Below are 16,456 nucleotides of genomic sequence, written 5' to 3'. Positions count from 1 at the left end.
GAGGAACAGCCAATTTGAAACCAACCCCTACTCCATCTGCTACTACAACCTGAGAGAAATAGGAGCATGCGATCATTTTGGATCAAGGTGTGGAAAGACCAGGGAGGTGGTTATTTAGTACAGCAGAGTTCCAGCTGGCTTGGCTCTCCACTGACAAAATGTGACTGTTGTTGGTGTAGTCTCATCCTCATCTCTTGCAGCAGTATCTCCCCATCCAGCCAATCCCTGCAACCATGACCAGCCCTGCAACTCGGGCTTTTCTGTGACCTCACCGAAGAACTGAAATCTCACATTTTATACTAGTTGTATAAAATACTGTCATTAACATGTGAGTAAATCAGGACCCAAAAAATGAATGTCTAAGCTTCTAAAGGCTGGACAGAAGGAAAATGGGAAGGGAAGGGAAGGGAAGGGAAGGGAAGGGAAGGGAAGGGAAGGGAAGGGAAGGGAAGGGAAGGGAAGGGAAGGGAAGGGAAGGGAAGGGAAGGGAAGGGAAGGGAAGGGGAAAAAGACAACAAGCAGGCTTTCTTGATCTCTCATCCCATATAAAAAGTGTAGGAAAGGGGGGCTACACATTAAATTCACTCCAGTGCCAAAAGCCTTTACAATATCATGCAGCACCATGAGGCCATTTCAAAACCCCCTCTCCCAGAAACATTTATGGGGCTCTCACTTCCCCAACCTTCACAACAACTTCAAAGAATGAAAGCAATGGTTTGAGTATGTGGATTTAGTTTCAGAACAATGCCATTGGTCTTTAGGGCTTAAACTTCATCTGCTTTGCTTCCCGTCTGCAACAGAGTGATTTTGGATGATTTCAGTCTTTCTTTTTTTGTTGGCTTGCTGAATCAGTATGTCCTGAGTGATACTCAAGAGCAGCTCCATAAAACTGTTCTCAACATTTCCTTTTGTTGCTGCTTTTCAAGCAATATTTACCTAAGGGAAGGGACATGTTTAAATGCATGTTTTGTTGGAACAGGACCCCATTGAAAGACACTGACAATCATGGTTAGAGCAAGTTTAGACCAGTAAGTGCAAAGACACTTATATCATCGAACATGGCATTCACTGACTCAGTAACTTGCAGATGTCAGCATGAGATTAATGCCTGAGTTCCAGGTAACCAAGGATGAGAAACATTGGCTTGTATTGTTAAAGCAACAAGCATACAGCTGTCCTGTACTGCCTGCTGCCATCCTGTGTTACTGCATAGCCTCCTTAAACTGCTCTGCTCTGAAGACCAGTACAACTGTCACTGTCCTGAAGCAATTCTGCCCTCTGTGTAGCCAGCGCACAGACCAGAGTGGCTGCAGGTACTCCTTACAACCATTTGGGTGGAGTATGAGTGGAAGGAACTTTCCCAAAACCTGCTGCTGATACTCCTTCCACAAGCAAGCATGTCATGGTGTGAGAGATGCCCTGAATGCAAAGCAGAGATGCAGGGAAGGGTACAGGTGGTTAAGGTGTGTGATTGTTGAGATGAACTGGCTCACACTAGGAGGCAGAAACTCCACGGCATAATAATCCCTGGTCTAGCAATGGCATCCACTCCATTTTAATGACCAGACCTTGCAAATCAAAAGGCAAAGGACTTCTCCTTATCATTTATCCCATCCAGAGAGCTGTAAATTACTGTGCTAATAAGTAAACTGCAGCTGCATAAATGGTGTAACCCTGGAGGGTTAAACCTTAGATATGACTGCCCCTCACCAACCAGGTGTACTGGAAATATTTGATGAATTACTTATAAGCGTACCTCCGGCATCTCCTTTTCTATTATAATCTCCAGACATCCGGTTCCTTGATGTCCTCAGAACAGACCCTGTTTACACAAGTACTGCACAGCAAATGACAAAGAAGCAACTGGCAAAAAACAGCACACTCTTTTATTATTTGTAATAAACCACTTAATCCATCCCTGTTTGAATGCAGAACTTCTCCTACCTCTCTCTGCAGATTGATATCTGCTCCTTGCAACACCAGTTCCCGTACACAATCTATGTGGCCATAGTAAGATGCCACCATCAGAGCTGTTGTGCCAAGCTGGGAGTAAGGAAAAACAAGTCAGTACCTTCAACAGACACCTCTAGCAACAAATCAGGCTGTCTGGAAGAGAGCACCTATTTTGAAAAGCTGAAGGAAGCTTGTAATCACTGAAAAACTTGCTATAATTTAAAACTTACTATCAAGAATACTTTGAAAATGAGCAGTCATAAAGTAAAAAGTTACAGACTTGCCTGCATTGCTAAGGCCTGACCATTCAATAAATGGGTATGCAATGACTTCACCTTATTGTCCCAAAATAAGTACCGCAAGAATAACAAGATTAGTTTGCATTTATACACAGCATTTTTATCACAGAATCCCAAGGATCTTTGCATCATTTTCAGAAGAATAACTTTAAACACAGGAGCTGAGTGACTCAGCTGAGTCATTTAATTCTGAGTCATAGTCAGGAGTAAGGTCTGGGTGATTTGAATACTAATTCCCTATCCAAATAACAAGAGTAAACTCACTCTGTGACTCTTCACATTATATGAAAGAACTTTCCATACTAGAACCATGCATTCAAGTTTCCTCAGTACACCATAAGGTCACTGCTCCAGCAAACCAAGTAAGACAGGTGTACGGACAATACATGGAAACCACATGCATAAAGATGAAACCCATCCTTCTAAAACATTCACACACACACCAGTTCAAATTAAAGAAGGAATGTGTGACATTGCAAAAAAGAAGCATGCAGCCTTAATCGTATGAAAATATTGTAGTCTAGAAAATCTGTATGCTTGATATAATTAATAAGTCAGGATATTTTACAGTGCATTGCAGAAATTCTTGACCACAGTTAGCCTTCTTTTGAGAAAAAACAAGCAATAGTGGACCGTATTTCTTTACTCTGATCTCTGTCCTTCATGCCCCCATCTGAACATCCCTCCCTCCCTGTCAGAATGACAGTCATAGCAGCAGCTCCAGAAGTACTGCAGGACACATACTTGCCTACAGGGCAAAAATGAAATGAAAATTAAAAGATAGGTTAAAGTCAATGGGCTCTTGCACTTTGAAGGTATTCAAACTGAGAGAAACTGTGGCTGGTCCATGTTTCAGGCTGGCCTGTACAACTCCTAGTAAGTCAGTTCCAATGCCAAACAAAAACCTGGGAACTTCTTGACCTCAGTTTTCCCCTCCTATTTGCCACAGCTTAGTACTATCAAGTATCTCTCCATATGCTGTAGCAGAATAGGAAGACATCCCCATTATCTGTGTTTTCAACCCTTTTCTAATCTCAAAACTAATTTCAACCCGTGCCAATTACAGTAAGGAATCCCCATGGAATCTAACTGTCATGTGTCTGGGCTCCTCTTTGCTTGGCAAGCTTACTGTGCCTTCATGTTAGTGCCAAGTCCAGGAGACACTGGGGTGGGGGAAGAAGAAGTTAGGAGGCCAGCAGTTCTTGTAATTATGAGGAGCTCTGCTAGCTGACAGAATCATTGCTACCTGGGCTTGGTTGAGTCGACTCTTCACCGTGATCTATTACTACAATGACATTTCCTTGCAAAGAGAAGCCCGAGGTGCTAGGATCAGTGTTTTAAATGTCAGCACCACAACTAACTAGTACACATTTTTGAGTGCTGGCAAATTCCTAACCCCTTGCCACTGATGTAAATCATCACTCTATTTTACCTTGAGTTTCAAACTTGCTTTCTGACAAGAGAAAGTTTTAAATCATCCCTAAGTGCCATAAGACCCTCAAATGTCTCATGTTATATCCCTGCCGCACCCTGTGCACAGTGGTCTATGGAAAGTGATGTAAAATCAGTGCCGTGGGTGTAGGTGCATTGTGTGCATACGCTGTCTTTGCAGTCCACATCTACTCGCCCACTGTTCAGCAGCAGCTGGAGGAGAGCCAGGTTTCCTTTTCTCGCAGCCCAGAATGCAGCATTGGCAAGTGGTGTTTCCTTCTGGTGGGGGGAAAAAAAAAAAAAAAAAAAAAAAAAGCAGAATTAAAATACTTTGGAAGATATCTTGCACAAACACATACATGCAAATTCTGCATTCAAGCCAGGCAAGTTTCAGCTTAGAGTGCTGTTCTTTCAAAACCAGAGCATGGAAGGGAAGCTAATTTAATTTCTTTGTGCAATTAAAGAGATCAGTCTTCCTGTGCCACCTCTTGTTGTTTCAGGTCTTGCCTGTGTCCATGGCAGCCTATGTCTCTTAGCTTGCTCTGCAACAAGAGACGACGATGCCAGTCCGGATCCACAGGGAAACATCACAAAAAACAACGTGCTGACCGGTACCTCTAACGTCTGATTCTGTAGTGGGGCTGGGCACAGTTAGAGAGGCTGAATCATCCTGCTGACATATCCTGCTGCAGGACATCCTCCTGGGTTTCAGGTTAGCTCTCTGCCATCTCCTTCTTTTCTGCATATGAAGTCCCAATACAGGAAAAGTATTCCTCACGCATCTCCCATACTGTTTGGTCTGCCTCCTCCATGAAATTAACACCCTGTAACTGTGGGCATATAAGATATCTCCTGGGTGATGCTAGGAAAAAAAGGTTAAAATCTTGCTGTCTATAGACTTACAGATTCATTTACTAGGTATGCAAGGCAATATGTAAGGCAAAATTAGGAAACTCTGAAATCTAGATAACACAGGCCACTGTTAAACAAATTGGTAGTAATATAATACTCTCTTGAGGCTTTCTTAGTCCTAGAAACAATGCCACCGTGTGACTTCTCCTAGGTAGGAGCAAATTATCACTGCCCCAGCATAGGAGGAGGGCAGCAGAAAAAGATGCGGACTTTGCTACTGACTCCTTACGCAGTCCATGCAGGCAGCTGCCAGAATGCTGCCCTGCCAGGTAAGCACCGTGATGGGTAAGTGCAGAAGGGAAACAACACTGTGATGGCAACGGTACGTATCCTAGAGCAGGCTCATGCCACTGATTTTTTAATAAGGTCCAAACCCACCAACAGTTCAGCAAAGCCTTGTTTCACTTATAGTCATCTTGGACCAAAACAGTGTCAAAAACACCCGGGGGCCTTGCTCTCTGGTGAATCCTGCCTTCAGGATAACCCAAAGACTGCAGAGTGGACATAAAAGTCAATCATTCCGCTTCAGAAAATGTAGTATACACTTCTCTGTCTTTAAATGTCAATGCACACTTGTGATAGAAAACCAGGACTGAATGTTTTTATGGTTGATACTTAAAATGCACACACAGAGCAGAATCTAAATTATTTCCTTGACAGACATGCAGGTAATAAACTTCGCAGAAACCAGCAGACACAAGATCAATCCTGTACGAATCTCTCGCAGATCTGTTGCACTGAGCACTTTCCATGGGTTGCATTTTTAGTATTCTTAGGTTGGAAAACTGGCAGCTGTTAGAGACGAGAGAAGTTTCAACCAGTCAATAAATTATAAGGCACCTCCTTATAATTATAATAAACTGGTAGTGGTATTTCTCGTACCAGCACACATAGGGGCAGGAGTCTGAAAATTTTAGCAAGCACAATAAGCTAAAATTTTGATCTTCCTTTTACAGCTAATACATTTCACCTGATGAATCTGCAGATAATGTTGATCAAAGTCAAGCTAGCAGTTTATACCCTTCTTGCTGGCAATGCAGTAGAGTTTTCCTATCTTTACCCTTACAACCACTAAAATTTTATGTAAAAGCAAACAATTGACCAAAACACACAGTGGCCCACGTTGCCCTTTTTGCTCTGATTTATTAGGCAGATATTTATTTTTAGAGCTGGTAGTTAGGAACATTGTCTTATTGTCTTTATTATTATGATATTCTGTGGCAAGCTATTGCCAAAGAATTATATTTAGATGTTACAGAATGGGAAATCAAATTCCTTACCTTTATTGTCTCACTCTCTGCCTTAAAGTTTTAGAAAGCTTTGGGGTATGGCAATATATTCATACAGGGAAAGATTTATTTCATTTAGCCCAGTTTTCACTACAAGGGTACAGTAGCAATGTGACTGCATTTTATTATGTCTATCAGGCAACAGCTTTATTGATCAGGTAGGCAGGAAGTAGAATCAATATTCAGGAACTCTTTACACGCTTTCATCAATTTACACGAGGAGAGAACTAAGTTGCTGGTGTTACTCTAGTCTGGAAGTAGAAGTCCAAAGTCTTCAGCTTTACCAGTCATAAATTCCTATCTCTTCCCTCCCCCGCCCCCCCCCCCCCCCCGGTAATTCCTACAGTAACCCTCCAGCAAATTTGTCCTCATACCTTGGATCAGACCCAAGGAATAGCAGAATGCTCCATTGCATCAAAGCCATGAAATCAGATTTTTCCCAGTGGTGCTTTTTACCCAATCTGGAATGACTACTGTCAGTGCTGGCACTTTCCCCTTGTGCCCCTGCATGGCTGGGAATTCCTTGTATGAAAGTACAGTATACAGCACACTCAGACCACCAACCACGTAGTGATTAGATTAAAAAAGCAAACACAGATCTGAGCTATTTTACTTGCTAAGATGAATGGAATGGGCAAAATCATTCAAATGACCTGGGCACCCTACAAGGACAGCCTCAAGGAGTACCACGTGGCAATTTCTCTTCTGCTTTCAAACCTAGAATTTACACATCTGTGCTCTTCATTTTCAGGTGATATCAGCAATGCTGACATCACTGGTAGGCAAAATGTAAGATGCTATTTTAGGAGTAATAATTTGATTAACTGAACAATTTTTGAGGGATAAGTGAGTTTTAAACCACAGGATGTGACATAAGCCTTGACTGCTGTTGTTCAGTTATGAACTCAAACCTCTCTCATCAGATACTTCTTAGGGAGAGGTAACGTGAAATTTCAAGAGATTAACTGCATATAATTTTAATGTAATTCTTATTATAAAGCTAGCCTGCTCCTAAAGCCTCCTTAAAGTAAACAATTGATCCTCAGCATTGATAGTCTGGGAACACAACGTAATAAATGTTTGAAAAAGTGATTAGCTAATAGCTGTGGTGAAAATGACATGTTTCATTATGTCATTTGCTCCAGCATCAGTAGCTTTCAGGATACAATTTCCTCTACTTCATCAAGATCTCTAAAGCATTATTTCAAACTCTGGCTGTGCTATTAATTTCATTTGTTTGTATACTTTTACAAGTGCCCAAAGATGGAAAGCTGGCATTATATTCATGCTATATTCACAGCAAGCAAAAATACTTACTTAAAAAATGGCCTAAAGGAAAATATATGTTACAAATCTGGCAAGGCCATTTCTATGCAGGAATGCAGAAAAAATAAAACGTGATAACATATTTATGAGTGTCATCTTAGGAATATTGAGGGGGAAAGTATCAGTTAAATGCTGTGGTCAGTAGCTCCTGCTCCCTGCTTTACCTGTGACGAGCTGTTTGCAGAGAAGTGGGTCACTGGGGTAAAAGCTGAGGTGCAAGAGTGCAGTTCTTAAACAGCGATCTTGAAGATGAAAGGAAAGAGGCAATAGGCAAAGAGAAAGAGAGGAGAAAGGGAACACTACGCTAACAGCTTGTTCCTTTCACTGTCAAAATGCAAGAAAATTCCCTTTACTTTCTGTTTCTAAGTAAGTCTTAATGGGAAGGAGGAATTGGGTAAAAAGTTTAAGAAAAAGAACTGGAAATCAGGATCAAGCATGATATGATGGAAAATGTTAGTGGGACTTAGAAGGAAAGAGAGAGGACTTTATTAGATAGCAATATATCTCATATATAGGATCCTGGTAAAATAGAAAGGCTGTTCAAGATATAAATGTAAGTTGGACAGGCAAAAGCTGGTAGAATAAGAGAGGATATTTGTGTGTATAGGCAGTGAGAAAGAAAGATAAATGCTACCTCATGGGTAAGTAGGATAATAAGATGGAAAACATGAATAGACAGTGGCAAACAGAGACTGTAGGAATCCAAGGTAAGTACACAGTCTTCTGAGTGAAAGAGAAAACGCCAAGCAAAAAGACACGGAAAAGAGAGAGAAAGCAGAGGGAGGTGGGGGCTGCAGTTCTCCAGAGCGAGCTGCCTTGAAGGGGGAGTACTTGAGGGAACAGAAAGTAAGAAATAGGGCACAAAAAAGGAGCTGAAAGTAATAGAACAGAAAAGAAGACCTGAAGGACAAGGTAAAAAATCAAGGAGGCCAAAAAAGGAGAAGGGGGCAAGAAGAAGGGGCTGGCATCACCAGGAACATGGGGTTAGCATCCATTAGGGTGGATCCTTGTAAGGGATGAAGGGGGGAAAAAACTCACTGAGGCAGAATGGAGGGACAGAAGACACTAAGAATGGGGGTGGGGATGGGTGAGTGGAAAAGAAAAAAAAAAAAAAAAAGCAGGTATGAGACCAATGCAGGACCAAAAAGGGGATGTCCACAGAGATTTCACCACCCATTGTAAGGCTGAGCTGCACTGTGAGCAAAGGTACCCTGCTTCGGTGAAAATTACATGCTTCATTATGCCATTTGCTCCAGCAATGGCAACTTTCAAGATACAATTTCTTCTACTTCATCATGATCTCTAAAGCATCATTTCAAACTCTGGCTGTGCTATTTATTTCGATTGTTTATATACTTCTACAAGAGCCCAGAGATGAAAAGCTGGCATTAGGTACATCGGGGCTTTAACTGCAGGTGGAAACCACCTGCTGTACCACCATTGAACTAACACGGTGCCACCCCAGCACCAGTACTCCTGGAGGGGAAGTTCCTTGACAGGATTGAGAGGCAAGTAAATGAAATAATCCATCAGAGAAAGCAATGCAATGCAAGCAACACAGCAAAGGGCTGGCACAGAGCTGGTGATCAATAAGAGAAGGGCAAGCACAGCATCCAGAAAGCGCATAACTGGGAAGATGTACATCTAGCATAAATATTAGCATCAGCAAATTGCTCACTGCTCTCCTTGCCAATTCATTTTACTAATCCTGTCCTTAGATAAAAAAAAAAAATAAAAAAATTTCAGGCGATCTTTTAAAAATGACTGCTCTTGCATGGGTTTGGACGAAAAAAGTACAAAAAGTGACAGGAAGTGCAGGGAGAGAAGGGAACGAACCAGGCTGACTTCAGTTGCCACCACAGCCTGAAACGGAGAGCACGGACAAACGATACCTCCTAACTATTACACAACCAGCACCAGCAGAGATGATCAGAAAAGTGGAGAGAGGAGGCTCCCGACTGCACCAAAACCCACAGCACTGAGCCTGGCCACCCTAAAGCCGGCGTAAAGCTTCATGGAGGCTCCCGGTTTATGTAACACTATCCATCCATCCATCCATCCTTTGGGGGATGCCAGCTGGGGAAAGCACCCGCTCCATCAGCTGCCACCGCAGCGCACCCGGGGCACCCCACAGCCCGAGAGGGAGGCATGCTTCTCTTTGCTTTCCTCCTGCCCTAAACCGCCCTCGTTTTTCCTACAAAAAATAATACATCGATCCCCAACTCCAAGAACACGACGGAGCATTTCGCGGGCTGCCGGCACAGCGAGCACAAAGCGGGAGGCCAAACGCGCGTCCCCCCGCCCCTCTCCCCACGCCCGGCTCACCTTGAACGACATCCTGCACATCGCAGCGCCCCGCCCCGCCCCGCGCAGCCCCGCCCCGCGCAGCCCCGCCCCGCCCCGCGCCGCCCCGCCCCGCGCAGCCCCGCCCCGCGCAGCCCCGCGCCGGTCCCACCCGCGCCCACCGGCGCCCCGTGCAGCGCGGGGCCGGGGCGGGGCCGGCGCCTCCCACCCGCATGACTTTATGCTCATGGGTTTCTGGCTGCTATTCCCCTTAAAAGTTTTTTTGGAGGAGGGGAGTGTTATTGTTGTTCTTGTTGTTCTTGTTATTATTTTCACTATTATATTAATTATTATTATTAATTATTATTTATTATGTATTATTATTGTTGTTGTTGTTATTACTATTAATTATCAGTACTATTATTATTACAATTACTATTACCATTCCTATTACTATTATTAATGACATATAATATCTGTTATTATAATCATCATTGCTATTATTGTTATTAATGTTATTATCATTATTAAACATTGGCAGCCACGACTCCCCCGCAGCCACCCGTACCCCCTGCTCCAGCAGCAGCATCCCGAGAAGCAAAGACTCCCAGCAGGGACTCGCACCGCTCAGCCACTGGTTCAGACCTGTAGGTCAGGCCTCCGCCGCTCAGGAATAGCACCCAAATGGTCCAAACCCCAGGCACACCCACCGCAGCCCGAGCTAAGGCCACCTCCATGGCACCTCTTTTGTGTTTCACAGCCTTTGCCCTTCATATCTAGGAAAAAACTGCTAAAAGGCATCGCTGGGAGGATACCCAGGCTGTAGCTGCACAGGCACGTGGGGGCAAGTGTTCCTTTACCTCAGGTGTATCTAGCTATCACCAATGCTATCTCCCATGGGTGATGTGCTCTGATTAGGAAGACAGTAAAAGTTCTTAAGGGATTAATTTTGATCCTTTAGAAACGAACGACCATAAAGCTAATAATGCATGTCCTGTTTTGCCTGGCTGCCGCAGGTTTCATTCGAAGTCTGCGTGATTATCAAGCAGGCGAAACAGGGCATGCTCTGGTGGGAGATTCCTGAGTTTCTTTGCTCTTGTTGGTTTAGACTGAGCCCTTAGGGATTTTCTTCTTTTGATGTGCACGCATAAATCCTATTCACGAGAAAATTATGTGTGTGCATTGAAAGTACTTGCACTAAGATCCAAATAGTTTATTCTACAAATCTGTGAGTGGAGGATTTTCTGCAGATTTTTCCCCTGAGGCAATATTCATCTGTGCATGCAGTAAAACAAACTGTAGGCAAGCAGATGAAAGCTGCTAATGGCGTAAACTAATCTCAATATATGGCCTAGTGTGAACTTCATCTTAATTACTGAGAAGATCAAACAAATGTGGATGATCACTCTGATTTTTTCCTTAAATTTAAAAATACTGAATAAACTCAGTAGATTGCATAGTTACAAGTGATCCTTGCTCTGATCCAGTTGCACAGTGATGTTTGCTCACTGACAGGAAAATATTACTAATCTGCACACACTCCCTGCCTCACCCCTGGAAAATCCCTGTATTTATTCAATCTATTGGTAATAACATGCCAAACATTTCACATTCATCAGCCAAAACATTAAATTTTCTGACAAAGAGAAAACAAAGAATTCTCTGGATGAACAACAAAAAAGGAGACTAGTGCAGTACAGGTTTTTTTGGGTCTGTATTTTAGATTTCAAGGGACAAATTTGAAGTGCCTTTCTCAATTTGCCCACAAAATCTGAAAACCTATGTTCAACTGCACATAGTCTCCTGTGATTTTGCTGTTTTCATATTCAGGTCCAATAATCTGTCAGAACTGTTGAATACAGAAATACGTATATAAGGTATATTCTTTTTTGGTGACCATTTGGAAGTTCATGCCAAATGTTTTCATTTAGAAAGTATCTTTTTTGGTGTATATCTGTATCTATTGTCACACTCAAAATCTTGTTTAAATGCAAAGGGGAAACACACCTCATATATATATATATATATATATAAACAGAAGAATTTATAATTAGTATAACTGAACCTTAGCAGTCTATTATAATCACTATAATTATTACTAGAGCAGATACGCAGCAGAAAAAAAGTATGCAGAAAAAAATGCAGAATTAGTAATACTAGAGGTAAAACGTATACACACTTCCTAGTTTTTACTCCTTTTCCTGATGCTGTCCTCACCTTTCCCCTCCTCTGCCTGGTCCTAAAGTCGGTGGTTTCATTCTGGTGGTGGTGGTTTGGGATGTTATGGTGAGCTGTCAGCAGCTGGAGCTGGCTGCTGCAGGGAATACGACGTTCACGTTGAGAGCTTGTTCTTCCCCCCTCTAGGATCTGCATAGGGTCGTTTTATACATTTGCTAACATGTTTTTACCTCTTGCTCTTTCTTCACTGGTCTGCAGCTCCCCATTACAACCAAACTGACTACACATGGTGGCTTTTATGTTTGTTAGATACTATTTATTAGTTCATTTTGGTACCCCTAAATCCAGTTTTGTCCAGCTCTAGGTCTGCATTTGTGTACCTGACTATCGGCAAGTTGTTTATAGCTGTAGGGTCACCAGTGCCAAGCTCGTGTTCCGCCTCTTATCATCCCAGGCCACACTCAGGTTCCCTGCATCCTGCACCACCACTTCTCAGTCACACCAGGTCTGCATTTGTCTGCACTGAGGCAAACAGAAGTAAACCAAATTACTCATAGACAGAAGGGCAATTAGAAAAACTGCTCTTAGGGCTAAACCATGTAAAACAAAGTTGTGGGGAGGTCAAGAAAAGTTTGGAGAGAGCAAGCCTGACAAGCCTCACTCCTGAGGCCTTGCAAACTCAGTGCCTGTTACTGGAAGTGGTAATACTGTATTTCAGGGCCACACGGTTACGCTGCCCACATCTTCCCTATTCTTGATCCTTGGCAGGATATTTAAGATTGTGAGATATTTAAACTGGTTGGGATTTGTTACCTGTTTGACAGAACTCATCTGCAGGGCAGAAGGCTGTGTTCCTATCGCCTAGTATTTCATCACAGTGATTATTTCAAATACCCTGAGTCATGGTGTTTTGTACAAATCTGAAGGCTACCTAAAATAAATTGCTTTTAAAAGCTAATATGGCCATTCTGTGTAAGTCACAGAGAAATCTCATCTAAGCCAGAACATTTCAGGCACAGCTATATAGAGAGAATTAAAAGAAGTGGCACAAATTTTGTGTTAGTCAAAACGTTCATTTGGAGATCTCCATGCAAACATCTACAAGTTTTTATGCAAACACTACATTCATTTACATTTGCTTTAAAAAGTAGCAATCAACAAGCAAATACATGTTTAGAAATGTCAACGAAGAGCAATAGAAGTTTGCTTGCTGTGTATGTAAATAACATACACTGTAACTATATTTTAGCCAATTATGGTGGTCAGCATATGGTTGTAACTTCAGTGAGCTCTTCTGCCCCCATCTCAAGAACCTATTGCTAAATTTGACCCATCTTCTAGACTCCAGAGCTCTTTACTGCAGGGTGTATCACACACTGCATCAGCGTAACTGAGGAGATACTGCACTGACAAATATTTCTGCACTAACTTCTCATTCCCTGTATGGCTGCATGTCCGTAGTGTTGATGCATTTGCTTCTAGTATCACCTGTATAAAGACTACTGATGGGAGCCTGTGACATTTATTGTCTGATTATAACTTATTATTTACTAGTGTCTTACAGAAGGTGGAGATCTTACTATAATGTTATTGATTTCAGCTGTATCTGCATTGTTTTCTTTCCTGGGACATTTGCTTCCATCAATATTTAGTTCTTCAAATATTCAAAAAATGTAAATAGGTTTGTATGCTTTCCCAGAAATAAACTGTTTTATACAATGATTAAAAAGAAAACATAATTTAAAATGTAAATTGGAGCAATCTTCAGCAGTTTCAGTTACAAATTTTGAAGCCTGGTTTTCCCCAGACAACAACAGGAATATATGCCTGGCTACTGTGAAGAGCAAATTCTATTCCTATTTTACTAAAGGTATAAATCCTTTTTGCTTCTCCAGTTCCCTCTGCATAATTTAAAAATCCTGAATCACTGCCTCTTAGAGGACTGTTGTGTGTTTCTGCCTATGACCTCCTGTGCAGGGTTGGGCAAGACTTTGTGCCAAAATCTTAAAAAAAGGTTTCTCACTTTGCCTTCCTTACATTCTCTTGCCTTATAACTCAAAATGCAGACACCCAGGACAAAGGTTATTTTTGAAAGTATCAGCAAAGGCTTTTGCACATCAGTTTTTGTCAGCAAGATTCAGTATCAGCATGCAGTAAGAGAGGAGCTCTAAAACTTCTTTGTCTTTCCTTGTTCTCCAGACCCTTTACGTTGCTAAAATCACTCTTGATCTTGGCTGCACTGCACCGTGGCATCAACCAAGTTGGCCAGCTTGGACACCACCAGCAGTTCAGCTGTGCCAGCACGGACATCCGAGTAGACCAACAAATCCATCCACTTGGCTAGCTAAATCAGTTCATGCTGATCTCTCTGGAGATGTCTACATTAATGTTTTAGCCTGGATGAGGAGTACACTTCTGAACTGAATCTCCTGATTGTCTCCCCCTTACTGTGCTGTTGTTCTTATTGTGGAGGGATCTTGTACTATGCAAACTGGATCCATTTTGAACAGAACTCGAAGAATTTCTCCAGGAGCAGACTTGGTGGACTGCAGCTGCAAATGGGTATTCATGTCCTGGGATTGAATAACTGCTAATCTGAATTAAAGCAGACACACAAATCCAACCTGAAATGGGAACAATGTAGATTTCAGGTCCTCAGCACCAACTATTTGCTCTACAGATCCACTCCTGTTAGTCTGCACTACTTGCAAATGCAGACAGCCTGTGTTGTCCAAAGTAGATTGCTACTACTGCCATAGCTAGTTTAAATACCTCTACATTGCAATGCAGTCTTCGGTGTAGAAAAAAATGCCTTATAAACTGTCTGGTACAGCCATTTTGGCCCCCTCTCCTGCCTGAAAAGTAGCCAAAGTCTTGTGCCACTGCTCCTTCCCCTTCCCCTGTGTGTGTTCTCTCATCCAGTAAGAATCTGGGAACTTTCAATATTTGCCCAGTACTTATAGATGTCCTGCAGTACCTACAAATGAGCCACAAAACACCTGGAAATCCTAAGCCTGCCCACTGTGATTTACTGTAGACTTCATGTACGTGTGCTCTATCAACCCTCTATCAGGACACAATGAAACCAGCCTTTTCAGGGTGCATTATGCATAGGCAAATGCATGGTACAGAGCATGCACAATAAATGTGATACTTTCCAAGCATGCTGTATTTGCTGAGCACAGCTTGTGCCATCAGCTTGTACCTGTGCAACAAGAGCGATACACCCTGGAGTGCCTGGGCATGCTCATGCCCTGTATTAACCATTCCTAATCCAGCATGCTATACCACCTGGGAGTATTCCTATGCCCAAAGGGAATCCTCAGCTGCTTCTTGGTTGCAACTTTAAATGCCCTTTGGCTCCTTCACAGGCATTTAAGGTTGAATATATGGGGTTTCTTCTTTAAATGAGAATAGCACTGCTCATGTCATCTGAAACACTTGAACAAGCGGATAAAACCTGCCATGTGTCTCAGGTGGATTGTAATTTATGTAATTAGCTAACCCTGGTTTGCAAAATTCTAGGACATTATGAGGTGAATATTAATTTGAGTCCCATCTATTATTGTTATTCCAGCTGTCTTTTAACATATTTTTAGATAATTACTTTCAAAAGGAGGAATGGTGACAGATCAGAGAGGTGTTTCTAAATTAGTTTGGCGAACTGATGTTTTACTTCCAGCATTCTCTTGTGTGTACAAGGACTCTTAAATCATGAAAATGCCAGTACACATCCATCAATGTGTCACTGTGAAAATGCATAGGCACTCACACACACTAGGTGCCATGCAGTCTTTGCTGCTGAGGTGGTATGTAGTCCCCTAACTTCATCTATTTATGAACAAAAAGGATGCTGTTCATTTTAAGCCAAAATGTTATTCTTTCTAGCACGCTACAGACAAAGATTTCAATAACATTACTCCAGGAAGATCTGACACTTGAGACGCTGAAATCAAAAAGTCCTACCATACAGTGACAACTCCTAGGATTAATTCATAGGTTTGCATCATGTTAATTTGTGCTGTGATGTCTTTCCAGTATATTTGCACCCTCTTTTATGAGACCTGTTTCAGGCTCTGGGGAGCACTTATGTGTGACTCTTTAAGGACTTCGACCTAGATGTGTTGATTTCTTTGTTGTAGAACCTATTTTAATTTGGCAATGGAATATTGCAAAATTCAGAGAAAATTAAGCTATTAATTGAGTGACCGTCAATTTTGCATTACCAGGAACACTACAGTCTTCAACTTGTATATTGCACTTTTTGTGTTAGGATCTTAATTATTTTATTTGATTTTTTAAGTCATACTGGTATCTCTGTTATACAGGTGGTAATGCCTAGGTAAGGGAAATTGAACAATTTTTTCCAAGATCACATAGCAAGCTCATAGAAGGATCGGGACTAGATTCTTTATTTGGTTGAAACATAAACCTCTGAAAAATATCATCTGCCTATATTCCATGTAATATGTTGGAATTTTACTACTAATTCAGTCCCAAAGCCAAAGCACTAGTTGTACAGTGCTCTCTACATGCTACTTCCACTAAGTATACTTCAGGCTTCTTAACTAGAGTGCTTTTTTTTGTGTCAGAGAAACAAATGACTATGCTGTGTACCCTTAAGAAAGTTGTATACTGTAAAGAAACCACAAATTCACATTACAGCTGCTCTGCTAACATCCATCATTATCTCCATAACCAGGCAGTGCAAGGTCTCTTGTGCACCTAGCACAAGACATACATTTCATTCCCAGTACTTCATGGGAAAGGTGAAACAGCTAGAAG

The 16,456-nt window shown here is 42.0% G+C and overlaps 1 protein-coding gene across 2 annotated transcripts in view; it reads right to left on the bottom strand.

The window, feature by feature from the left end:
* Positions 1-16,456, bottom strand: part of ANKRD29 (ankyrin repeat domain 29) — a 51,104-nt gene that overhangs the window by 24,502 nt on the left and 10,146 nt on the right. The window contains exons 4-6 of one of the 2 annotated variants that reach the window (XM_056333623.1): positions 12,052-12,193; positions 3,852-3,962; positions 1,945-2,043 (exon numbers count right to left, since the gene is read on the bottom strand). In XM_056333623.1, the coding sequence (XP_056189598.1) occupies positions 1,945-2,025 (81 nt within the window). In that variant the 5' untranslated portion in view covers positions 2,026-2,043; positions 3,852-3,962; positions 12,052-12,193. Of the gene's footprint in view, positions 1-1,944; positions 2,044-3,851; positions 3,963-9,535; positions 9,574-12,051; positions 12,194-16,456 lie in introns of those variants that run through there. The other variant, XM_056333622.1, reaches the window with a different exon arrangement.

Source organism: Falco biarmicus, chromosome 3 (genome assembly GCF_023638135.1).
Source record: "Falco biarmicus isolate bFalBia1 chromosome 3, bFalBia1.pri, whole genome shotgun sequence".
Lineage (NCBI taxonomy): Eukaryota > Metazoa > Chordata > Aves > Falconiformes > Falconidae > Falco > Falco biarmicus.
Note: the sequence above shows the minus strand (reverse complement) of the source record. Positions and strands in the feature narration are given on the sequence as shown.